Here is a 26,202-nt window from a genome sequence, read left to right on the forward strand (position 1 = left end):
CTCCCCACTGAGCAGGGAGCTCAATGCGTGGCTCGATCCCGGGACCCTGGGATCACATCCTGAGCCGAAGGCAGACACTTAACTGACTGAGTCAGGCGCCCCAATTATGCACATTTTAAAAAAGATTTATTTATTTGAGAAAAAGAATGAGTGTGGGGAGGGGCAGAGGGAGAGAATCTTCAGGCAGACTCCCGTGTGTGGGGATCTATCTCAGGACGCATGAGATCATGACCTGAGCCAAACCGAGAGTGGGAGGACTGAGCCACCCAGGTGCCCAATAATTATGCACATTTTTAAATCTGCTTAATTCTAAGTTAAATTCTGAGTAAGGGAACTACATATTTTTTAAAAAATAAATTACTCTTAATGCTATTCTACGATATCAGCTGCCCTTTTATTCCCCTGAAATATTCTGTTGATATACCAGCAATGGAAAAGGAATTAGTGCACCAGTTTTCCCTTAAAAAAAAAAACTGATCGTGTACCCTGCTTATTACTTAGTAGTATGTGTTTTTGTGTGTTGGGGGGGCAGAATTTGATCTTGTTACAGTGGCTGTCATGACACCTCCCCTCTCCTGCTACTATTCAATTTTTGTTTGAATATTGTTTATACAGTCCTACTTCATTTCTCTTCAAAAATGAAGAAGATATGCCTCTCTTTATTCCAATTAATTTATAATTTGACGAAATGTTCATGTATTAGAAAAAAAGTCTTCAGTTGTGCCTTGATTGTTTGGTTATTGATTTTATTCTGTTTATTTAGCCTTTTTTTGGAGCGGACTTCTATTACTCACAGGTGAAATAATATTCTACTCCCTATTACTCATAAGTTGAATTTTACTTGATTCCCTATTCTTTGTCTATCACCATCCCTCCTTTTCTTGCTAAATTTCTTCCTCATTTTTGGTATGTGTTCAATAAAATTTTCTGCATTTTCACATTCTGCAACTTACTGCTTTCTAAATGATTTTAATTGTTCTGTTGTAAAATTCATCCTGCTCTGCTCTTATTTCGTAATTTCTTTATTTCCTTTTTTTTTTAATTTAAAAGTTTTTATTTTTAAGTAATCTTTACACCCAGTGTGGGGCTCAAACTTACAACCCGGAAATCAAGAGTCCCATGCTTTACTGATTGAGCCAGCCAGGTGCTGCATAACTTCTGTATTTCTTATCACCTTGTGATAGTTAATTTTTTCTACAAGATTCATGCAGTTCTTGGACGAGCGTTATTAATGTTTATTCTTTTTGCTTTAGTCTTTTGTACTTTAAAACTTTTTGTTTTTTCTTACTATATTACAGTTATTTTGGTCATCTTCAGAGGCCAGGAATGTCTTAGGGACCCACGTTGCTTTTGGTCAGTACTGTTTTCTGTGGCAGTGTTACTGGCATATAGTAGATGTTCAGTACCTGAATGAATTTGAGAGAATGCTTTGAATTTCCTATTCCAGTTCCTTATTTAATGATAGAATATACATCTGGAGTTGGTTGAAATTAGGTTGAGCAGAGTGGGATATGAGAGGGGACTGTGGCTGATTTGTAATGAATTGGAGTTCAGTCCCAAATGGATTCTGCTTTCACATCCTTTCCAAATCTGAGTCTGCCAGTTGTATCCAGTATTGAGGCTGTTCTCAGTCTTGTTTCAGCTATGCAGTTAATGAGAGAGGGTTTCTACTAAGCTATTGCTTGGAGATTTTGGGGGTAGTTGGACGGATGAGATTACTAGTTGTTCAGGTATCAACACACTAGGTCTAAGAAAGAAGATACTTCCTGAATTGGGGTTTAACAATCAAGTTGACTGCTCTTACCCACATCTGATTGGTATAGGAGATTGGAGAAAGCCTTATCAGAAATTAGAATGTGCTTCTAATTTTCACAGTCTGTTTCAGCTATGATTATAGGCTTTTCTTTGTCACTGATTTCATGTATGTTTTAATGAGCTTTTGATGGACGTATGTCCAGTGCATTCTTACTCTGCCGTCTTTCAGGAAACTTCTATAATTTCTTAGCCATGGATAGTTTTGAGATTAGTTGAGCTATACAAATGGTGGTTATAAGAAATTTAGAGATTCCATAAACATTGTAGTAAGTTTAAAAATTTTTGATTCTGTGATAATGCTTTGGGTTAGGGTAGACTATGGTGCAGTTACACATTTGTTCATTTGCTGGAAAGATTTGCATTGTGGAAGGTTTGTGCAGGTTAAAGAATCTGGACAAAATGGAAGGTGAATTTAGGTGGTAAATTGTATTTTTGAAAAGGACTGAGACTTACTCTGACTTAAATACTTTTCTTGGAGTCTTACTTAACAAAGACTTTTTTCTCCAAATGTGAAATATCTCTATAACCTAACCTTGGATTTAATATTATTAATTAAAACATTTAAGGAAAGTAGCAAATGCTGAAAAAAATTCAAAGTAATGAGGAATTACCTATCCCTGCCCCTCTCAACTGCAGGGGGCAGAAGAGCCCATCACTCATTATCTTGGTTAGGCGATGGGGGGGAGAATGTTGAATTGTTGAAAACCATTGGACCTGATGACCTGTAGAGTTCTCTTTAGTTTAGTTTAGTTTCTAAAATTCTATGCTTTTTATTGTTAAATCATCAAGAGCACATATTAAGTGAGGAGCAAGCAATGAGTCTTTTGTCTTTTAGAAACATAATTTATCTTGTTGCTGCCCTGCTTTAAAAACCTGCAGTGGTTCATAATCCTGGAGGGTTTTTAAAGGGTGGGCAGGCTCAGCTTCATCCCAAATCCCAGATCAAGGGGGAAGGCCTAGTTAGATTGGACTAATGAGGAAGAATTCTTTGTTTAATATAATGTTTTAAACATAAGTTTAAAATATCAATGTTGAGTTTTCAACTTGGAAATAGTAAGAAGTATTGTATTAATCTGCTAAGGGTTTCCATAACAAAATAACCACAGACTGAATGGCTTTAACAACAGATACTTTCTCAACAGTCTGGAGGCTAAAAGTTTGAGATCAAGGTTTTGGTACGGTTGGTGTCTTCTGAGGCCTCTCCTTAGCTCGCAGATGGCTGCCTCCTCTCTGTGTCCTCACACTGTTTCCTGCGTGTACCCTGCTGTCTCTCTGTGTGTCCAGATTTCCTCTTAGAAGGAGATCATGAGTCAGGGTGGATTAGGACCTACCAAAACTGTTTTATTTTAACAGTCATTTCTTTAAAGGCCCTATCTCCAAATACTGTCACATTCTGAGACCAGGGTTAGGGTTTCAACATACGAATTTTGAGGGAGACACAATTTAGTACATAACAAACATAAATAACTAAGAAGGGATTTCTTATTTATCATTATCTTTGCTTTTCATCTGGTAATTACCAAGATTGCCAGGGAAAGCTCTCAGCTATTGGTCTTACAGACTATGTTCTAATTTAGAAGAGAACATTTTCTTCCTAAAAAGCCAAAACCCTAAGTCACTTATTAAAAAAAACCCAAAAAACAAACTTGATACATGTATATTTCAAAAAGTCAAATAGTGCTAAGAGGCATATTTATAAAACAGAATTCCTTACCCTCACTCTCTTTTCTTCCAGTATTTACCTCTAGGTTTTGGTTTTTTTTTAAACCTCCATATTTCTAATTGATCTATGCATGCATACAAGCTATTTCTTAATTCTCGTTGATGGATTTTTGTTGTAGTTGTTGTTGTCTTTCTATTATGGTACATAAGGATTTCAGTTCTCTTACACCTTTTCTTTTACATCCTCATTCTTCTAATATACTTTAAAATCCATATTTAGCATTTCATAATTGTGACTGTGTAAAAACTATTTGCCAAGCCAATACTGTGACTATTTTCTTTATTTATAATTTTTTCTGCAGTTTTTAAATTAGCTTGTTTTTTCCATTTGCTTGGTTTTCTTTGAACCTGAGACTAAATTTCCCATATCTTCAAATGCCTTTGTCAAAATCTCTGTCTGTACAATATTCTGTACTTTCAAACCTGTAAGATAATTTATCAGTCTCCCCTTCCCCCAGCCGTCTTGGATTCTCTGTCGCATTTCTGTCTGGATTTGTTGTCTCCAGGCCTTCTACACATCTGTTACCTAGGATTTTGCCTCATTACCATATTCTCTTAGTTTTTCTCCTGTACCGGATCCCTTCTTTACTGGATATTATCTTTCTTGGTTTATTTTCCTGATTTTGATAGAATATATATTTTACAGTGGGTTCTAGAGAAAGGTAAATAAAAGTAAATTTTTGGAGACTAAATTCTGCTCTCACCATTGATTATCTGGGCATAGCATTCAAAATTGAAAGACAATCACTTAATTTTTTTATTCTTAAAAATAGAAACTGCGTGTCCATGAACTGAAATTTGAAATGTTCAAAGGGTTTATGGGTAGGGGAAGTGTGTCTGTAGCATGAGGGAGTTTTTTGGGATGATGAAACTGTTACGTATTTGATTCTAATGGTGGCTTTACCAATTTCTACATGTTAAAATCCATAGAATTGTTCACCAGAAGAAAATACTTGTTTTTTTTTTTTAATTTCAGTTTGTATGTATGATAGCTTAAGAACTAAAAAATAAGTAAGAATTTAAAAGGGCAAAAAGGTATACAGCAAAAAGGAAGTCTCTTTTCTTTCTCTTTCTGTTAGCTTTCCAGTTTTCCTTTCTGGAAGAAACCACTTTTACCAGTTTCCTATATATTCTCCCACTTAATCACTCTTGGACATGTAAACAAGATTTAGGGGCAAATCAGGCAGAACTGAAAGGAACTTAAATTTGCTCATTATTTTCTGAGATACTACTCTTAGAATACATCTAAAATGTTATTAATGAAGCCTGGCACTAATTTGTTAAAATTATTTCTCCTACAGTTGGCAAACATGAATTGACTGGACATAAAGTTGCTGTGAAGATACTCAATCGACAGAAGATTCGAAGCCTTGATGTGGTAGGAAAAATCCGCAGAGAAATTCAGAACCTCAAGCTTTTCAGGCATCCTCATATAATTAAACTGTAAGATCTGATTATATTAAATATAGTCATATCATTTTTTAATCATTTTTGTTAACCTACTTCATCTGACAAGTGAGAAAGATGACTGACATTTCTTGAGTCATCCCTCAAGGTTTTAAAATTTCTGCCTGTTCATGTATTTATCTAACCCCATTCATGGTCCCTTAAACCTATGTCCATGTTTTGCCCTTGTGCTTATCAGCTGTTAACTTTCTCATTCTTTCTTGTCTTCTGGACATGCCATGTGATAGATAACTTTTTGTGCCCCTATTGCTGTAGTACCAACAATGATTTACTAGTAGAAAATGTTGACCTCCAAATTTCACATGATGTCACTTAGTCTCACTAAAGACAGGAGAAAGGCAGTAGAAAGGGTTTTCCCCCAAGCTGCTTATATCTGATAAAACAAATAACAAATGATAGAATTTCAGGAATCCAGTATTCAGAAGGGCAGTTGTAGTATTATGGTGATTTTATAGTTGCCAATTGTAGGATCTACATAGAACTTACTTATTGCTCAGTTTTCTTATGCGGGCTGTCAGTTACAACTGCTCAGGCTTTTATACTGAACTGGCTGGCTCAAAATTTGTTTCACTCTCACCTCTTCTCATTTGCTGAGATGCCATGGTTTTAAGGTGCATATGGGTGCTGATGACCCCTAAGTACACATCTCCTGCTTTCATACCTCTTTCCTGAATCCCAGTTTCATACACCCACTGCCTACTGTACATCTCCATTTGGATGCCAGAACTGAACTTTCTGTTACCCTCCCCCAAACCTGCTCTTCACACCTTCTCACCCTCTGAGTAAATATCCAGTTCCTTAGGGCAGAAACATAGGAACTATACTTAACTTTTTGTTTCTATCACTTCCTAGCATCCATTCCATCTCTTTCTTCAAAATAGATCTAGGATCTGAGTGTTTCTCAGTTCCTTCATTGCCATCAACCTTGTTTGAGCCACCATCATCTCTGTCATGGACTCCTGAAGCAGCCTCCTGCTTCCCCCTTTTCCATCTACAGTCAGTTCTTCACATTGCTGCTATAAATTAAAGCTACCTTTTTAATAGATCAGACCACATGATTACTTCGCTTAAAACCTTCAATAGCTTTGCATCTCCCTTAGAGTAGAAGCCAAAGCTTTACCTTGGCTTGTAAGGTTCTCTCTCCTCTCATCTCCAGTTACCTCTTTGACTCCATATCCTATTTCTCTCTGCCAGCTCACTCTGCTTAGCCTTCTTACCATTCTTCAAACATGCCAGGCAGGCTTCTGCCTTAGGGCCTTTGCACTTGCTGTTCTGTTTGCCTGGTTCACCTTCTTCCTAGACCATGGTGGTATATTTGCTCCTGTCTGTCAGGTTCTGCTCAAATGTTACTTTATCGGAGGGTCCTCCCTTAAGCACCCTGTGTGAGAGATTCCCCTTAGTTTGCTTTGTTTCTCTTCACAGCATGTTCCACCACCTGAGATATTGCTTATTTATTTAGTGTCTGTTTCCTGGCTCCTGGAATATGAACTCCATGAAGGCAGAGAATTTGTTTTGTTCCCTGCAGTTTTCCCAGCTTCTAGCACAGTGCCTGCTATATTATGGCGCTTAGTGAATATTTACTGAATGAATGAATATACATGTTTTAATATTGGTAGATAATGTTTTCTCTCACCAGGTACCAGGTCATCAGTACACCATCTGATATTTTCATGGTGATGGAATATGTCTCAGGAGGAGAGCTATTTGATTATATCTGTAAAAATGGAAGGGTAAGCAGTTCTGATTTAATCCTGTATATATTTCATAACTTCCCTTATTCCTTACTAGCTTCAAGATGTCAGAAAGTGATTTTGTCAAGAGATCTACTTAGAAACTAGTTCCCTTAGTCATATATTTGTCTAGAATCATAGACTCTTTAGAGTTAGAAAAGACCTTAAAGATTATTTCCTTAGCCTGCTTACACAGATGTGGAAGCTGAGACTCACAGTTTATGTGTTTACTCAAAGTCACCTGATTTATTAATGACAGAGTTGGATTGAGACCTCAGAACTCATGATCCTTGTACTCATGCTTTTGGGGTATACAAATACTTGTAACATACATCTTGAAGTGTATATTTAATCCTTACAAAATATATTAATACTTAAAGATCTAGGCCTTGCTAGTCAACCCTAGCCACATTTAAATTGCATTCATTTTTTGGTTTCAGAAATCTGATGTACCTGGAGTAGTAAGAACAGGCTCCATGAAGGAGGTAGGAATTAGATTTAAAGAATTTAGAGTTGGAAAGAACTTTAGAAGGCATTTGAAACAGTATCTTAAGTTACAGATCCAAAAAGTGAACACTGCCGCTGCCGCCCATATTTTTTCTCATACCCAGGTTATGTGGTATGCTGAAACGTCTTTCTAGAAGACCTGTATCTAGCAATGAGAAGCCATTTTCACCCCTCACAGTCTGAAGTTCTTTATATCATTCATTCATTTGTTCTATATGGCATATCTGTTTACATTCATCAAAACCAAGCTCATTAAATAACCAAATTAATTTTGATTTTTCCATTTTTAACATGGTTCATTTCCATTTTCAGGTATTCTACCTCTCTTCACTAACCCTCCCTCCCCCCACCATGTTATGCCTAGGAAACAGGCACAAGTTGAATTGGTATCTTGTTTTCTTATCTCTTCCATTTGTCTTTTCTTAGTCATTTTGCTTTACATTATGGGAATTTTCTTCAGTTTTACCTGTTGCATATTAACATTTCAGCTGTCATATTTTCTGTTTCAACAATCTTTCTTGTTTTCTGAAGTTTTCTTTTTTAAATAGCCATTTCTGCTCCGCAGATACAGTAATCTTATCTGTCTGAGGATAACAATTAGGCTTTTTTAAAAGTTTTTAATTTTAATTCCAGTATAATTAACACACAGTTATATTAGTTTCAGGTGTACAATGTAGTGATTCAGCAATTCTGTACATTACTCAGTGTTCATCATGATAAGTGTATTCTTAATCCCCATAACCATTTCACCCATCCCCCCACTCATCTCCCCTCTGGTAACCAACCATAAGTTTGTTCTCTATAGTTAAGAGACGACAATTGGGGTGTGTGTGTGTGTGTGTGTGTGTGTGTGTGTGTGTGTGTAAGTCTTCATCTGTTTCCTGCATTGTTGTTGTACCTTCTCTGCTCCATTTTATTGGTCTTGGTCTTTTGTCCATGGCCCTTCCTCAGATGTCTGGTGATTCTTGGTTGTCCACTTATATTTATTTGAGTGAGGTACTAAATGCTAAGCTTATGTAGGTGGAATTTATTGATTGGTGGGCCTTCCCATTGGTTGAGTAGGTAGGGATCTGTCCATTTTATTAGGGTATACCAAATGTCCGTAATTTCAAATATTTTTCCTTAGATCAGAGAAACCTTCCAATTCCCTTGAGGGTCTTAGCTTAGCTGTCAGTACTCTGAGAGCTGAATTGGGAAGAGGCCTGTAAGTCTCAGTAGTTAGTAGGTTGACTTCCACTTAATCCCCATGTTTTCCTTCTGGTGCCTCATTCCTGCCTTGGGGTCCTTGAGAACAGAGCTGGTTCAGGCTTCCTAAAGAGTAAATCATGGGTCTTATTCGCCAGTTGGGGTGAGTTTAAAACTTCTTACTTTAGCCGATTGTCCTGTTTTTAGTCCTCCTTTCATTTCTCCCTTCCCAAATTCCCAAGGCTTTCTAAGCTTTTCCAGGGTTCTGTGTGTAGGCTATTTTATTATTGGTTTCCACCCCTGTGGGCTTAGGTTTCTGCACTCTCTGTTTGGTGAAGTCTTTATCACTGTTCATCCATTCTACAGTTTGGTGATTCCTCTTTTTTTCTTTTTAAATTTTTTATTTAAATTCAATTTAGTTAACATATAGTGTATTATTAGTTTCAGGGGTAGAATTTAGTGATTGATCAGTTCTGTATAACACCCAGTGCTCATTACATCAAGTGCCCTCCTTAATGCCCATCAACTCCTCTTGATGACTGTTGTCACTTCTCTTGCTCTTTTTGTCTTTATATGCTGTCATTTTAGTGATGTTTCAAACTGTGACAAAAGGTTCAATCTGCCATGTTTAACTGGAAATATGCTTTAACTTTTCTAATATTCCTTTGTAGACTTCCCCTCCTTCATCTTTTTTACTGTATTGTCAATATAGTATAATTTTAATTTTTGTAGCCTGTTTAGTTTACCTATTATATTTTGTTTAATCAGTTAAGTTTTCTTTCACATTTAGGATACATTCTTTTTTTCCTTTAGTATATTTGATATAAAGTTGTATTAAAAAGTGAACCTACATTTCTTCTAGGAATAAATGAGATTGCTAACACATTGTTATTTTCTCTAGAGGAAGGGTATCTCATAGTACTTTAGTAGTTTAATTTTGCTTTCAAAAGAAATTACTAGTTTATCTTTTCTCCTAGATTGTCCATGCCATGTGAAGTGTAGAAGTCTGGTTTTAGAATGCTAATTTGTGGCCTCTGTTAGAGAATTGCATGTTAGAGTCCTTTGTCTAGAGAATTAATAGGCTGTTTTTTAAATGTGACTTCTTGGTGCAGGCTCATCCAAGTAATGGTTATGACTTTTGGGAAAAAAAATCATGAAACAAGAAATGTGCATGAATGAGAAGTTTGTTTTTGTTTTTGTTTTGAGTGAGAAGTTTTTAAAGAATATTTTTAAAAATGTTAGTTGCTACATAAGATTACTATTTTCAGAAAACAGACTAAAGATACATGCTTTTTATATTTTATAAAACAAATGAATAAAGGTTTTTCTTTTGTTAAAACTAAAATGTCTTTATTTCAGGACATATAATTTGATTGCTTGCTAATTCACTAAAAATCTTGAATGTTACTTCCTCATATAGTCTAAAATAATATCATCTACCCCAACATAATTCTCTGTGCCCTTATTCTGCTTTATATTTCTTCAAAACACTCCTTGATGTTATATTTATTTATTGTCTATTTTCATCAGCTAGATTAGGGCCTTTGTCTTATTCATTGCTGTATCTTGAGTGTCTAAACAGTGCATGGCGCATTGAAGATGTTCAATAAATATTTGTTAAAGGAATGGAGGATTAAACATTTCCAATTTATAGGAGAAAACACATCTAGTTTCAAGTAGAAATTGAAACTATTTGACATAGCTCATGAAATATAGAGGAAAGCAAGCTGTTACAATGTAGTCACAAAGTGGTAACAGAAAGTTGAGTTACTGATTTCGGTTCCAAGATCCTCTTAGCATTTTGTGCTGTATATATCCGTCTCCTCCCCATTTCAAAAGTATCTCAGGATGAGGTTCATTTGGAAGGTTTCATGCATTTTGACAGTCTTATAGTTTGGAGAATTGTAGGTAGAAGAATTTCTTCTGAAAAAACACACCTTTAAAATGCCTCTCTACTTTTCTTAGCTGGATGAGAAAGAAAGTCGGCGTCTGTTTCAACAGATCCTTTCTGGTGTGGATTACTGTCACAGGCATATGGTGGTCCATAGAGATCTGAAACCTGAAAATGTCCTGCTTGATGCACACATGAATGCAAAGATAGCTGATTTTGGTAAGGAGATTCTTACAGTTTCACATATTCATTATGCTCAACAAACATCAGTAGCATCCTTCAGATAACTTTTACTTCTGTGCAATGGATCGGGTACCCCAAAATAGTGTATCCTCGCCATTTTGTCTATGAGCATACAAAAAGGAGAAGAGATAAGGAATTCTCTTTTTAGCTTTATGTCTTTAAAATTGAGCTGACAGGAGGCAAATAATTTAAGTTGGCAGCCTTGGGAGCATCATTCGATTTGAGACTATTGTTTGTGAAAAAGTTAGTAACCTTGTTTCTAGTGTGTTCTTTTGATCAAGTATAGAGCAAGAGGAAAGAGACTGGAATGGAGTTACTCAAGCTCTGAAAGCCAGAAAGTAAATTAAAATAACAAAATTATTTTTTAAAAAAGTACAATATTTTGAATGATAGAAAAGCATAATTCAGCTTGGAGGAACATTATTTTGATTTTCAAAAATGAACTTATTTTTCCTTTATTTTCTGTGTAAGTTGCAGCTGACATTATTAAATCTAAGAAAATGAATCTCTGCAACTCTCTTTCGCTTAGCTTCAGTTCAAATCAGAGGAGATTGTTAGAACTATTTTCCTCACTTCGGGATATATGTATTTTAATCTATAGAGATTCATTGAGCACTGCCTGTCAGCTCTGAGCTACGGGTTTGCTACTTCTGTTGTAACTGACTAAATTATTTGACTTCCTTATTCCTCAGTTGTCATAATGATGACTATTTGTTTTTTTGTTTTTTTTTTTAAAGATTTTATTTTTAAATAATCTCTATACCCAAACTGGCGCTTGAACTCACGGTCCTGAGAATAAGAGCTGTGTTCTGGCAACTGAGCCAGCCAGGCGCTCCTGGTGTGATAATTTTTATCCAGTTCATTTTTGAGGAGGCAGAGGTTTCTTCCTGGAGTAAAACTATGAGGAAACTTTGATATTCAAAGTTACTGTTTTTTATTTTTTAAAGAATCAGAACAGAGGTTAATAGAAACTTTGAATTTTAATTCTTCTACTCATCTGTTGTACGTTTTTTTCCCTAGTAGTTTCTGTACTAATAAATTTAAATATGCCAAGTTTATTCTTGTAAGAGAATAACCAGTAGCTTAATATATACTCATCATATTCCAGTAAAGCACTAACTTTAAATGTTGAAATAGATTACAAATTTTAGGGCATAATGGCAAAATATTTGGGAACAGTAAAGACAGAATTTGTTGTAGCAAAGGACAAAATGATGATTTATCACTTCAGTGCAAACTCAATTTTACTGTTCAATGGAGTTTTGTTTTTATTTTTGTCCTTGGGAAGTCTTGAATAGATGGTTTTGTGCGTTTTCAGGTCTTTCAAACATGATGTCAGATGGTGAATTTTTAAGAACAAGTTGCGGCTCACCCAACTATGCTGCACCAGAAGTAATTTCAGGAAGGTAGTATTTGACGCCCTTTCTTCCACCCCAGTACATTTGTAATTGGCTTTTTCTCTTAGACTTTGTCTGTCCTAGTGTCATATTAAATTCTAGTGAAAGGAAAGACATGTAAGGCTTTTTCTTTCCTTATCCAGAAAGTGTTATGTTTTAAGAATAAGACGTGAGTAAGAATTAAGGATTCCATTTATAGAATAGAATATTGGTTTGCAAGTCAATACCATATTTAAAGTAGTTAGATGAGAATACTTCTCACTTTTTTCCCCCGTAGAAGAAATTGAAGGTTTAAAACTAGAAGATTTTTTTTTTCTTTAAAGATTTATTTATTTATTTTAGAGAGAGAGCACACAGGTGTGGACGTGTGAGGGGGCAGGTGGGGGCAGGGAGCCGGAGAGAGAGAATCCTAAGCAAACTCCCTCCAGAGCATGGAGTCTGATGGGGGGGAGGGGCGGTCTCACTCTCAGGACCCTGAGATCACAACCTGAGCCAAAATCAAGAGTCAGAGGCCCAACCAACTGAGCCACAGGCACCCTAAAACTAGCAAGTTTTAAAGGTCAGACATTAAAAACTTGAATATAGAAATACCTGCTAGTTAGAAATGGCTTACGTAGATTAAGAGTTAAAAGTGTAATAGTGTACCTTTAATTTTTCAGATAGAAGGCATTTTTTTAAAGATATATTTATTTTACAGAGAGAGTGTGAGCGAGCTAGCCCACACGTGCCTGAGTTGTGGGTGGGGCAGGAGAGGGAGAGAAATCCTCGAGCGCTGAGTGTGGAGCCCGGAGCCCAGAGCCCAGGGCCCAGAGCCTGATCCCAGAACCCTGAGATCATGACCTGAGCCGAAATAAGAGTTGGATGCTTAACTGACCGAGCTACCCAGGCACACCGATAGAAAGGCATTTTGTAGTAGCTTTTTGTTTATGCTAAGGTGTCTTGGGGAATTGAAGTATGATAAAATCTTCAGACTCATTTATTTTGAATTTTTCATTTTTAAATCTTCTAGAGACTACAACATTATAAGAATTCTAACCTCTCAATTACTGATCACTGGCATTGAGAACATGAGGATCTTTGTACAGTGCAGCTTTTCAAATAGCTTAGATGGCAGGAAAATTTAATTTTCTAAAGAGTAATTGTTCTTCACTCTTCTACTGAGATTGAAAACAGACGGCTAAGTTTGTTTACTAATTTTTGTAATTAACTTTTAATAACTTTACACTCAAATCATGTTTCTTTGTTTGGATGTTTCACATCCTAATTCAGAATGAGGAAATATTACAGTATTTTCTGTCTGTTTTCATAAGCTTGCTTGCCTAGTCTGCTCAGAGAAATTATATTTGGGTAAAGGCAAGGCTATGAATAATGCAGAAGTATCTAATTTTAAATTTGTCAAGGTTCATTATCTTTTTATATCAGCTTAATGTTAAAAAATGTTTTTAAATTACTTCATTTGTGTCATGTAAATTGTTTTGAAAGAATACAATTCAAGACCTGGCGGCAGTGTTAATTAAATAAACAAAAGAAATGTATTGAAATGTGCATATATACATGGGCCATTACTGAAGTCTACTTTTCCAGTTTGGATAAAGTCTTCCTGTGAGGTCTGGATGAACGGGAACTTTTACTCAAAGCAGTATTTATGGATCAGTTCAACAATTTATTTGATCAGTTTATAGACATCCTTTCCCCAAAACCAGACTTTGACCCAACAGCCTGTGGTAGTTAAGTCAGTTGGCTACAGTATATTGCAAATACCAGTTTAGAATCTTCTGTGAACCAGTCAGCTTGGCTTTCTTCCACAGCCTCAGGCCCCTTTTGCCTTGGTAGGAGGTCTTGGGCAATTGGGACAGAGTGGGTTTAGAGTTCATCACTAAAGAACATTCTTAATTGATGTTACAAGGACCATAGTAAGGCAGTAAGAACAAAATTTTAGCTGTAGTCTAAACTTAAAATTCTTGACTTGTTTTAAAAGAAAATACTGATAGAATTAGTATAGAATCTTGATGTGTAGTGTGTAGCAATGACTATAGAAACCATACTCTAATAATTCTTTATGAAGTATCCATATTTAAAATTTTTGGTTAATTGATTGACTCTCAAGTTACTAGTGATTATTTCATCCAATTGATATTTCTTGTTACAGATTGTATGCAGGTCCAGAGGTAGATATATGGAGCAGTGGGGTTATTCTCTATGCTTTATTATGTGGAACCCTTCCATTTGATGATGATCATGTGCCAACTCTTTTTAAGAAGATATGTGATGGGATCTTTTATACCCCTCAGTATTTAAATCCGTCTGTGATTAGCCTTTTGAAACATATGCTACAGGTGGATCCCATGAAGAGGGCCACAATCAAAGATATCAGGTAATAATGCAGCTTGGAGATTATCAGATCTAATAGTTTCAATGATACAAGTTAAGTGAAAGAATAAGTTGCAGACAGAATGTACAATGTAACGCCAATTTTATGTTGAAAAAATATAGTATATAGGCACATTTATTGTATTTTGGTATTTAAAAATACACATTAAACAGGCTATTCGGGTAAGATTAGTAGTAGGGAGGACTTTCACTTTTTACTTATGGATCTTTCTTTGAAATTGTAACAGTGAATATTACATTCGTTTTTAAATTTGAAAAAATAACTAATGTGAAATAAAAAGGACCCTGGTGGGATTTTACATTTGTAGTGGTTCTTTAAGATTTTCTGTAGTATGCCTCATATTTGACTTTTATGTATTCTCATTAGGATTAATGCTTTTCAGTAGTAGTAAATTTCTGTGTCACTATTTGAGTTCTGATCTTTTCAGTTACTCTGTTTTTTCTTTTGTTCATCTCAAGTAATAAGGACAGTTTAATTTAATCAATGACGTGTGGTTTTGGGGTAGTATACATTGAATCACATGTGAAATTAACAGGTTTGTAAGTTTTATATGGAGGGGCATGTTTGTACCGCCACTGAAAAAGGACAAATCATTCTCTAAAATTTAAAATATCTAAATGAAAGATGCTGTTTCTTATCTTTTACATGTTTTTTTCCAATTTAAATGTAGTACGTGACGACTGGAAAAGACTTAGAAAACACCCAAAAAATAGAGAACTAAAATGATCTTTAATTCTGTCACCCAGAAGATAGTCATTGTTCTTTGGGTGTTTTCCTTTCTTGATGTTTATCGTTTTAGCAGTTTTTGACACAGTTCAGGTCAAACATATCCTTTTATATATGAAGTTAGGAAACTCTCAGTTCCTTCATTAAAAATGAGGAGATGTTCTTAACTTCATAGAGTTGTTTTATGAGATGAGATAATGTATAGGAAGTGTTTAGCCTAAAACCTACCACATAATAAGCATTCAGTGAATGATACTTGTCTGTTTTGGTTTTTTCACCTAACATTATTTCAAAAGAGAATTACAATGAAGCCGCAGAATATGTTCTTTTTGAGGTGGAAATAAGCTGGTCTTCATCATTTGTTTGTCATTGTCATTTATGCCAAAACTTTAAGGAAAAGTGTAGACGTTTCTTTTCCTGTTGGTACAGCACTGCTTTCTCCCTCTTAAAACCAGAAGGAGGTTGGAGCATTTCCTCCAGTATACACAATGAAATGTGAGCCAGAAGAGGAAAGTCTCAGTTTGAAAAAATGAAAATACAATATGAATATAAATATAAATGAATCTATATCCTAAATTCCCCAAACTGTTACTTGCAGTCTCATCTCTACTCAAAATCCTCCTCCTGACCCTGCCATTTTCTCTTAAGGGAACATGAATGGTTTAAACAAGATCTTCCAAAATATCTTTTTCCCGAGGATCCATCATACAGTTCAACCATGATTGATGATGAAGCCTTAAAAGAAGTATGTGAAAAATTTGAGTGCTCAGAAGAGGAGGTTCTGAGCTGCCTTTATAACAGAAATCACCAGGACCCTTTGGCAGTTGCCTACCACCTCATAATAGATAACAGGAGAATAATGAATGAGGCCAAAGATTTTTACTTGGCGACAAGCCCACCTGATTCTTTTCTCGATGATCACCACTTCACTCGGCCCCATCCTGAAAGAGTACCATTCTTGGTTGCTGAAACACCAAGAGCACGCCACACCCTCGATGAATTAAATCCACAGAAATCCAAACACCAAGGTGTAAGGAAAGCAAAATGGCATTTGGGAATTAGAAGTCAAAGTCGACCGAATGATATCATGGCAGAAGTTTGTAGAGCAATTAAACAGCTGGATTATGAATGGAAGGTAAGAGAGAAAGGGCATTCTGATTATAAGCACATTTGGAAAACCTGTAGCCTATAAAATCTTTTCTAGAGGAATTTCTTTTGATTTTTGTTTTTGTCCATACCATACACTAGGTTGTAAACCCCTATTATTTGCGTGTTCGAAGGAAGAATCCTGTGACAAGTACATACTCCAAAATGAGTCTGCAGTTATACCAAGTGGATAGTAGAACATACTTACTGGATTTCCGTAGTATTGATGGTATGTACGTCCCACAAAACAACATAGTTGACATACTAGACTTGTTACCTAACTTGGCTTTTTAGTCTTTGATTCTTTTGAAGCTTCTTGAATTGTTCCTAGTAATTCAATAGCTAAAGATATAAAATGTGATTTTGTGCCTCTGTGATGTCAACATTTGTGAATCGTGTTTTTCTTGTAATCATACAGTGTATTGTCCTTTTAAGATTGTCTTAAAGCCAGATGCAGTCTGATCTCAAAGTAATAGTTTCTGCCACAATTTCTGTTTTTTGGGTTGGTTCATTTTGGTAAGATGAAATGTTTTATTTGGAAATAAATGTTGACTTTTTATTAAGTATTTTTTTATATCTGATATTTAATATTTTTATTTTTCATTCAAGAATTAAAGTACAGTTAGCTTTTAGAGTTGATTGATAAGGCAATGTGAACAGATTTGATTAGCTCATAGGACAAGAAATTATTTGACAAGTAAGGTTTCTTGCTGGAGACTGAGAGAAAATGTTTTGGACAGGTTAGGGACTCAGGGTTATTTTTCTCCTCTCACCCAGGCTTTTGCTCCCAGCTTGACACTAGAGACATATCAGAGATATGTCTCCTTTATTAGTTTTGTGAGGGTTACATGATTCCAATTTTATCTATCTCTCAGTAAAGTGTTCTTAAATAATAGATCACTTTTTTTTTTTTTTAAAGATTTTGTTTATTTGATACAGACAGAGAGAGAGCACACAAGCAGGGGGGAGCGGCAGGAAGAGGAAGAGGGAGAGGGAGAAGCAGGCTCCCTGCTGAGCAGGGAGCCCAATGCAGGGCTCTATCCCAGGACCCTGAGATCATGACCTGAGCTGAAGGCAGATGCTTAACCGACTGAGCCACCCAGGCGCCCCAATAATAGATCACTTTTATATAAAGGCACTATATAAGGATTCCTGGGACTAAAGCATCTTACCTTCAAGATAACTGTCATAATTAGTTTAAAGTGACATTGTTAACCTTAATTTTAGACTTGTGCATTTCTTTTTTTTTTTTTAAAGATTTTATTTATTTGACAGCGATAGAGACAGCCAGTGAGAGAGGGAACACAAGCAGGAGGAGTGGGAGAGGAAGAAGCAGGCTCATAGCGGAAGAGCCTGATGTGGGGATCGATCCCATAACGCCGGGATCACGCCCTGAGCCGAAGGCAGACGCTTAACTGCTGTGCCACCCAGGCGCCCCTGTTGTGCATTTCTATTTACCTACAGTCATAAACAATCAGAGACAATCTGATGATCAAATCACTGAAATAGTCAAACTTTTTAAGTTGGGTATTTTAATTGGTCATCAAAATGATGACATTACTGCAGTATAAAATCTTTCAAGTACCTCCTTGAACTTTTTTAAAGAAACGTTACATATTATTTTACTGTTTTAATAGTTTGAAAATGAAAACCTGTACTTAGAAAATATGTCTTTGATTACTGTTATGTATAGTTTGCTAGAATATCTTAACTATTTAGAGTGATTAAGTTGAGATAAATTATTAATAGCAGAAAGCAGACGTTTTTGTTCTTGTTTTTATTTATTTGTATTTTATTTATTTATTTATTTATTTATTTTTAAAGATTTTATTTATTTATTAGAGAGAGAGAATGAACAAGCAGGGGGAATGGCAAACAGAGGGAAAGGGAGAAGCAGTGTCCTGCTGAGTTAAGGAGCCGGATGTGGGGCTCAATCCCAGGACTCTGGGATCATGACTTGGGCTGAAGGTAGCCGATTAACCGACTGAGCCACCCAGGTGCTCCTGTTGTGTTTATTTTTAAATGGGAAAAATATCTTATATGCCAGTGTATGTATATGAGTAGACTATAATAGACTTTTAGTAAATGGTGTGATACCAAACATGGTTTGAAATTTTTTTTTTAAAGATTTATTTAGGGGTGCCTGGGTGGCTCAGTTGGTTAAAGGTCTACCTTTGGCTCAGGTCATGATCCCAGGGTCCTGGGATCCAGTCCCACATGGGCTCCCTGCTCAGCGGGGAGTCTGCTGCTCCCTCTGCTGCTCCCCCTGTTCGTGCTCTCTCTCTCACGTCCTCTCTAATAAATAAAAGCTTTTAAAAAAATGTTGAAAAAGATTTATTTATTTGAGAGTGAGAGAGAGTGAGAGGGAAAGGGGCAGAGGGAGACAGAGAATCCCAAGCAGGCTCCCCATTGAGCATGGAGCCCTATGTGGGGTTCAGTCCCATGACCCTGAGATCATGACCTGAGCTGAAATCAAGAGTTGGACGTTTAACCAACTGAGCTCCCCAGGCACCCCTGAAATTTATATTAATTCAGATTTCCATGTGCATACACTCTTAAAGACTAATTTATGTTATCTAGTAAAAAGCCTGATGGAACACAGGTGAGTCATAATTCAAGTAAATACTTGCTCTATCCCAGCATTATAAAAGAGTATAACTGTATATATAAATGTTCTCTCACAAACAGAGCCTTTAATTAAGTACAAGTTTTATGGCAGTTCTTCATTGGACAGATCAATTGAGTTAAGGTATATTACCACTTCTGTTCATCTAAGATTGTATGGACCTATTAGATGAGATTTACCTATGAATTTTTGTCTTCTTTATAAACCAAAGGATAGTACCTTTCTAGTATCAGAAAGACACAGGTTTGAGATGATATACTGGCTAGAGCTGTTTTTCTACTTAACTCTCTGTCCAGATGCTGTTTATTTGCTAACACGTACTAATGTAGTCTGTGATATGGAATGGATTTTATATTTCTCATTGTATTTGGATCAAATTTATAACCTTAGGTTTATTAGCCCCTGGGTTTGCCAGTTGAATGAGCATTTACTGTTTTGTTTTAAAGATTTCATGTATTTATTTGACACAGAGAGAGAGAGCGCACACAAGCAGGGGGAGCAGCAGGCAGAGGTAGAGGGAGAAGCAGGCTCCCCGCTGAGCAGGGAGCCCAGTGCAGGGCTTTATGACCCAAGCTGAAGGCAGATGCTTTTTTTTTTTTTTTTTTAAGATTTTATTTATTTATTTGACAGAGAAAGAGAGACAGCCAGCGAGAGAGGGGACACAAGCAGGGGAAGTGGGAGAGGAAGAAGCAGGCTCATAGCGGAGGAGCCTGATGTGGGGCTCAGTCCCAGAACGCCGGGATCACGCCCTGAGCCAAAGGCAGACGCTTAAGGACTGCAAAGGCAGATGCTTAACCGACTAAGCCACCCAGGCGTCCCGAGCATTTACTGTTTTTGTATTCTGTTCCCAACTTTAGTTTTTCCTTGCTTTCTGTTTATAGGAATCTTTGCTTTTTTATGAGCTCGTAAATCAAATATGAAGAGAAAGTGGGAGAGTGAAAAGCACTGAAATGGTAGGAGATGTAGGTTCTAGATTTACCTCTGTTCATTTATCACCTGTGGCAGTCACTTGACTTTCTGGGGTTTATGTTTTTTTATCAGTAGAACAAAGAGTTGGATGAGGTGATTTCCGGTATTATTTCCAAATTTTAAGTGCATTTATTCTATGATTTTAATATAGGGGGTTAATTTTTATTGCTAGGGAAGGATATTTATTGAGCCCCATGTTATTAGTTTATTGGGCTCCTAACTTTGGATTGCAGGGCTGATTATGTACTGTACGCAATCCTGATTAGCCATCAGGAGAATACACCCTGTAAGGAAAAAAAAGGCAGATGGTTTCACACAGACTCATCACCTCTGTTTTGGAAAGTATTCAACATAAACATGGTCTTGATAGCTGGTCATTGGTCTCAAAGAAGCAAATTAAATACTATTAAACATTTGGGAGGTGTCATGGATTATAATACATTGAAATTTTTTTGTCCAGATGAAATTACTGAAGCCAAATCAGGGACTGCTACTCCACAGAGATCGGGATCAGTAAGCAACTATCGATCTTGCCAAAGGAATGATTCAGATGCTGAGGCTCAAGGAAAATCCTCAGAAGCTTCTCTTACCTCATCTGTGACCTCACTTGACTCTTCTCCTGTTGACTTAACACCAAGACCTGGAAGTCACACAATAGAATTTTTTGAGATGTGTGCGAATCTAATTAAAATTCTTGCACAGTAAACCTAAAACTTTGCTTATTTCTTTGATAGCAATAAGCATGCATAATAAATCATAGCCAAATGCTTCCATTTATAATCAAGTTATACATAATTATAACTGAGGATTGGCCTTTTGGAATGCAGTTTGCACAGGAATTGGAATACGATTAATAGTTAAAAGCCTAATGTGCAAAAATGAATTAAGATAGTTTTGTTGTTCATTGTTTAGTAGGCATATAGCATAATGTAATATTCACAATGAATTATAGGTCTCTCAGGCTCACTTGATATTTGGCTATTTTATATTTAGTGTACACAGGGCTTTGTAGAATATTAATTTACCATAAAGGCCTTCATATATTATTACATGTTGATGTGTTATATAACTTCTTCATAAATTTATTCAATAAATATTTGCCTAGAATCCCTGGAGACCTTTATAGGTGATTTTGTTTTGGGGGCTCCTTATCTTCTTAAATAGCAAGTTATCTTCCAACAGTAGTGACAGTCTGGATGACTCTTCCATATCTCTTCCCTTAATATTCTTTAGCATCTGGTAAGCACATCAAAGATATTAGACACAATTAAAATTTTCTCTCTAGCTTGGTTAGTCCAAAAACGCACAGAACTTATATATTCAGATATTCTAGGCACTAAGGTAAATCTTACAATTTGTGTCACTATATTCTGTACATAAATTTCTCTTTGTGTCACAGAACTGAGTTGCATATGCTATAAATAAATCATGTTTTTGTCAATCTCGCAAATTTCGCTGCTCATGTCAGTCAGTATTGAATGTATATAAAAAATTTCTAGTCATTCAGTTAAGTATCTTTAAATTGATTTAGCACACAGAAAGAATATTTCTTACAAACTGTTTAAGTGCTCAGATAAGACTTTTTCTCCCAAATTTTATCACGAACATTTTTAAAAACAGAAAAATTGAAAGGCTGTAGGGTGATCACATGTGTATCTACCATTTAGATTCCACGCTGGTCAACATGTTGCCATGTTTGGTTTATATCTATATGTGTATATAGATATAGTTGTATATATGTATGTGTGTGCGTGTGTGTGTGTGTGTGTGTGTGTGTGTATATATATATATATATATATGCTTTTTCCCCCTGAACCATTTGGATGTTGCTGACATACTTACTCTTAACACTTCAAGTATCTCCTAAAAATAATGACATTTTCCTAAAAACCATAATACTACTATAAAATTAGTAATTCCCAAATGTCATTTAATCATGCATATTTAGGTTTCCCCAGTTGTCCTCCAAATTTCTTATGTAGCTCATTATTTCAAACCAGGATTCAGTGAAAGTTTACACATTGCGTTTGGTTGCGTCTCCTTAGTCAAATATGACATTATTATTTCAGTAAAATATGGAACAGTTAAGTTAGTTCTTCTAATGGTCTAAATAGTTCTTCTAAATGGTCTATCATTTTTTAAAAAGTAGCATTATGGGAACTGCCTAAAGATGCTTAATTAATCTTTGTTAAGGTCTCTATATTTTCTTTTCCTTGCTCTTTCGTTTTTCCTAGTAGCATTCCGTTATAGTTGTAATTGAAGACTTAAAGTCACCTCAGTTAAATAATTGGTGTCATGTGTATGCTAATAAAAAATAAAAAGTACTATATCACCCATAATTGCCTTATACTATTTTAACTTCAAGGTATTGATTTTTTTGGTGTCAGTCATTTTTCGATTGCAAAAGAGCTATCTTATTTCTCCTTTCGTACCTTTGTATTATAGGACTGTTTTTGGCAAATACAGTGAACACCTATGTAACCACAGTCATGTACTCAAGTGTCTTGATAGCTTGCATAGTTAACTGTAGTTGTAGATTGGGCTCCAGCACCCCTAGAAACATGCACTGAATTCAGAAGAAAAATCTTGCTTCTTTTTGTCCAGGGCTTGTCTATTCAACTTAGAACCTGAAAGCTGTATAAAATAATAGGAGTTCAACTTAAATAATAAGTTCAAAACTGTATATATAACTTGTATGTGGCCCTGTGTTTTGGGGATATTGACTTAAGGTAGGGTCTATAAACGCAGCATTATGTTCCTGATGTTAAGAACAGAAGACTGTATTTTTAAAGTTACAGATTTGTATATAGAACTAAGACATCTTCATAATGTCTCTATAAGCTGTTGTGGGTGTGGGGGGAACAAAAGGAGGAACCAATTCAATAGGACCTTCTAAAAATTGTTAATTTTGTAAACTTTGCTTCTTAAGTTATTGCGATTCCTTTTAGTTACTGAGTTTTATTTTGAAGATATTTAAATATTGCACTTGTACAAATAGTATGATAAACGCACAGATTATTGCAGTAAATTCTTTTTTAAGCTGGGATATTTGAAATGACAACTTTTGGTTGAATATGTCAAGGTTGCATCAGGATTTTCAAAAATTTGTAGTTTGCAAATTCTTACTAACTGAAGATAAAAGGGAGTCAATGCAAATGATTTTTAGTCTTTTTTTATTATCTTTTCAGCAATTTATATTTTTTGTGATTTTATGCAACCATATTTTTACTTTGTCTTGACAACTGAAAGATGTATAAGGTTTTTGCCAGAAATGTACTGTATACATAGTTTTAAATATAACAGATTTTACTGATATGTAAAAATTTTGCCATTAAAATAAATGATTTCTCACTGAGAGGAACTTTTCTACCAGGTTGGGGGATATGGGAGCTTAATATATCTAATTTAATTTCACTGAAATAAACTCCATTGCTTTTACTTTGATTATATTTTCTCTTGAGATGCTTTTGTAGTTTTTCAGAGTTTTAAGTGATTCTATACAAAAAGTCCTGTGCTCTCACTCTCCACCCCCCTTCCCCGCTTTTTGACCTTGCAGTGCTACCACTCACGCTGAATGAATGCTTGGTGGGCTGTGGCTGGATGGAGAACTCCATGCATCTGTGTTTGACTGGCACCCTCCGAATGAAAGACACACGTGTGTGGTTTAAATCTTTTCCCCTTAACTCTTGTCCATCTTCTCCACCCACAGCAGAAATCTCCCTTTCATTGTGAATTCCCTTGACAAGATGAATGAAGTTATACACACAACATAACTATAAAGTGGTAATAGAGTAGAAATCAGTCTTTGTAATACAGTATCTCTGAGATGTGTTCATGTATGTTTTGACTGGGGTATATTTAAGCATATAATTTAAAATACTTTGATTTAGAAAATGGATGATAAAAACATTTCTCATGTTACACTGCTTAAATTTTTTAACTTCTGGGAAAGCTAAAAAAGACACACCTGTTCATAGCTGACCACCTGTGCACCTTTTTGACAATGTGTCTTAATATAAAATATAGTGCTTAAACACAGCACTCAAACATTGTGATTTTTGTCTCAACTAAATTACTGATCTTTTATTTCATCTAAAAATTAACCACCTGAACAAAATATTAAGACAAATACAATAAAAGCCAAAGTGGTTACCAGTTTTCCTTGTTGGTAACATTGGATTTGGTTAGAATTCCACTACTCTTAGAATTCAACTGTAATGAAATCTTATATCCCATATGGCATCATTAGGCAGGGCTTGATTGGGCTAGATTGTTGGCATTCTAAATCTTTAAAATAGTTCAACAATTGTAACAAAAGAAAACAGTACTAAAGAATGTTATGAATAGCACATAAGATTGTTCTTTAGGGAATTTATAAATTGCTCTAGATATTTACCCTGACTGTATAAAATTGTACAATAAATTCTCATTGGAAAAATCAATATTTATTGAACTGTTCTATTGTAGACAAATAGACTGTTCTACTTATTGTGAATGCCAATAAATATTAACTATGATAAACTTAGAGGGTTTCTAGTACTTGGGAGATGATCATAGTGTCAATAAACAGCATGAGAAATGTATTAAATATACTAATAGGTACCTCAAGCTCATAGGCTAACGTAAGTGGTGGGTGAAGTGTGAAAACTTATTGTTGGAGGTAGCCTTACCAGAGTAAACTTACTTGAGAGTTTTAGGAAAGACCCCTAGAAAGGGGTACAGCTTTCAGCACCACTTAATTATTCAGTCTGCAGACTATATCCCCTCATATAGCTACTATGAACCAAGCACTAAGAACGTGACCCTACGGCATAAATCCTGCTCTGAGTGTCTTGTCAGGGAGATACATGTTTTTTTTTTTAAAGGCTTATAGAAGTATATAATAGACGAAAGTGCACAAATCATAAATACTCGGCTTGATGAATTTTTTGGTGTTTTTGGTTTGCAGTGAACACGGCCATGTCAGTTTCTACCCATATTAAGAAACATGCCACTACCTTTGTGTCTTTTATAATTCAACATCAGAAGTGATACACTTCTATACAATACGCTTCTATGATATGACAGTACATTATTTGCAACACCGCGAATTGTTTTTCCTGAAGTTAACAGGCTGTCACATACCCAAGCCTGAATAACTAGCTGGACTGCTGGTTGTTTTTCTAAATAAGAGCTGTATTCCACAAAAAAGTATTTACTTCAGTTTATAATGCAATCTCACAAGTGCTTTTACTTGAAACATCATACTTCAATACGCAGCAGAAGTACTTTATGAATATGAAGGGTCATTTTAATAAAGTAAGTTGTACTGCTTCATGAAGGACATTCTTGAGTGACTGCATTTTTTCTTCTTTCTTTTCTTTGGGTACTGAGTGTGGCGAAGAACACAAGGACAACTAGCGCAGTTGGGTATCATCGCCTTGATTCCAGCTGAGCAGCCATCAAGTTTTACCCACCAATGCTTTTCAGTGCGATGTTATCAGTGCAATGTTAATGTTGTGAAAATGGCAAATGATGTCTTCCTGTGAACTCGAAAATGGTTTGAAAAGGTCGTGGCAACCCTCAGGGGTCTGAGGATCACCTTGGAGAATCATTGTTCTACCACAGGCATTCTCAGTGGGGCAGGGGTGGGGGAACGATTTTTCTTCCAGGGACATTTGGCAATGACCGGAGACAATTTTGGTTGTCAGAACTGGTGGTAGTGGTGGTGGGAGTGGATGCTAATGGCATCTAAGTGGGTAGATTCCAGGGATGCTGCTGAACACCCTACCCCGCACAGGAGAGCCTCCCTTTCCTCAACAAAGATGACGCGCTCTGAAATATAATGCTGATGCTGAGAAAGCCTGTTCTACGAAAATGATCTTCCTTTGCACAAGATGGCTACATCGATAAATTAACAATCTTAGTTTTTCCATTTCCTAAACAGTTCTTTGTGTTACATTTCCGCACTTAATTATTTTCAAGACATGAATCACAGCTACTTTCAGATTATAATTCTTCTGGGCCCAATTTAACTGTTTTTTCCAACGTGAAGCCTACAGTTGAACCACGGGCCTCCCTGATCTGCTTCCCTGGACCCCTTTCCCCTGGAGTTTTTCTTCTTTCGTTTGTGTCTGGCCGGTCTCTTACGCTGTAAAATTCTTTAGGGCAGAGTCCTATCTTAATGCTATGAATTCCCCCCCAAATCTTTCCCCCAGCCTCAGCTGTTTCACCTGCCCACTGAATGGGGTGTGCAGTCTGGCTGGGGCTGCCTCTCTCCGCGCGTACCTCAACTTGCGCAGCCGTAGTTTCCCGCGCTCACGCCCTGCGGTCGCCCGTGCGCCAGATGCTCCCGGCTGCTACTAGGGGGCGCTCCGGGCCGGGGTGGCCCAGACTACAAATCCCAG

The 26,202-nt window shown here is 36.2% G+C and overlaps 1 protein-coding gene across 6 annotated transcripts in view; it reads left to right on the plus strand.

Moving 5' to 3' along the window:
• PRKAA1 (protein kinase AMP-activated catalytic subunit alpha 1) overlaps nt 1-23,260 on the plus strand; it is a 33,563-nt gene extending 10,303 nt beyond the window's left edge. For 4 of the 6 annotated variants that reach the window (XM_040630476.1, XM_040630481.1, XM_040630479.1 and 1 more), the window contains 9 exons: nt 4,839-4,980; nt 6,641-6,734; nt 7,175-7,219; nt 10,392-10,536; nt 11,879-11,966; nt 14,107-14,331; nt 15,724-16,210; nt 16,324-16,450; nt 20,277-23,260. In XM_040630476.1, the coding sequence (XP_040486410.1) occupies nt 4,839-4,980; nt 6,641-6,734; nt 7,175-7,219; nt 10,392-10,536; nt 11,879-11,966; nt 14,107-14,331; nt 15,724-16,210; nt 16,324-16,450; nt 20,277-20,521 (1,598 nt within the window). In that variant the 3' untranslated portion in view covers nt 20,522-23,260. The remainder of the gene's footprint in view (nt 1-4,838; nt 4,981-6,640; nt 6,735-7,174; nt 7,220-10,391; nt 10,537-11,878; nt 11,967-14,106; nt 14,332-15,723; nt 16,211-16,323; nt 16,451-20,276) is intronic. The other 2 variants (XM_040630477.1, XM_040630482.1) reach the window with 2 other exon arrangements.
• Nucleotides 23,261-26,202: the final 2,942 nt, after the last annotated feature.

Source organism: Ursus maritimus, unplaced genomic scaffold (genome assembly GCF_017311325.1).
Source record: "Ursus maritimus isolate PB19 unplaced genomic scaffold, ASM1731132v1 scaffold_15, whole genome shotgun sequence".
NCBI classification, from domain to species: domain Eukaryota; kingdom Metazoa; phylum Chordata; class Mammalia; order Carnivora; family Ursidae; genus Ursus; species Ursus maritimus.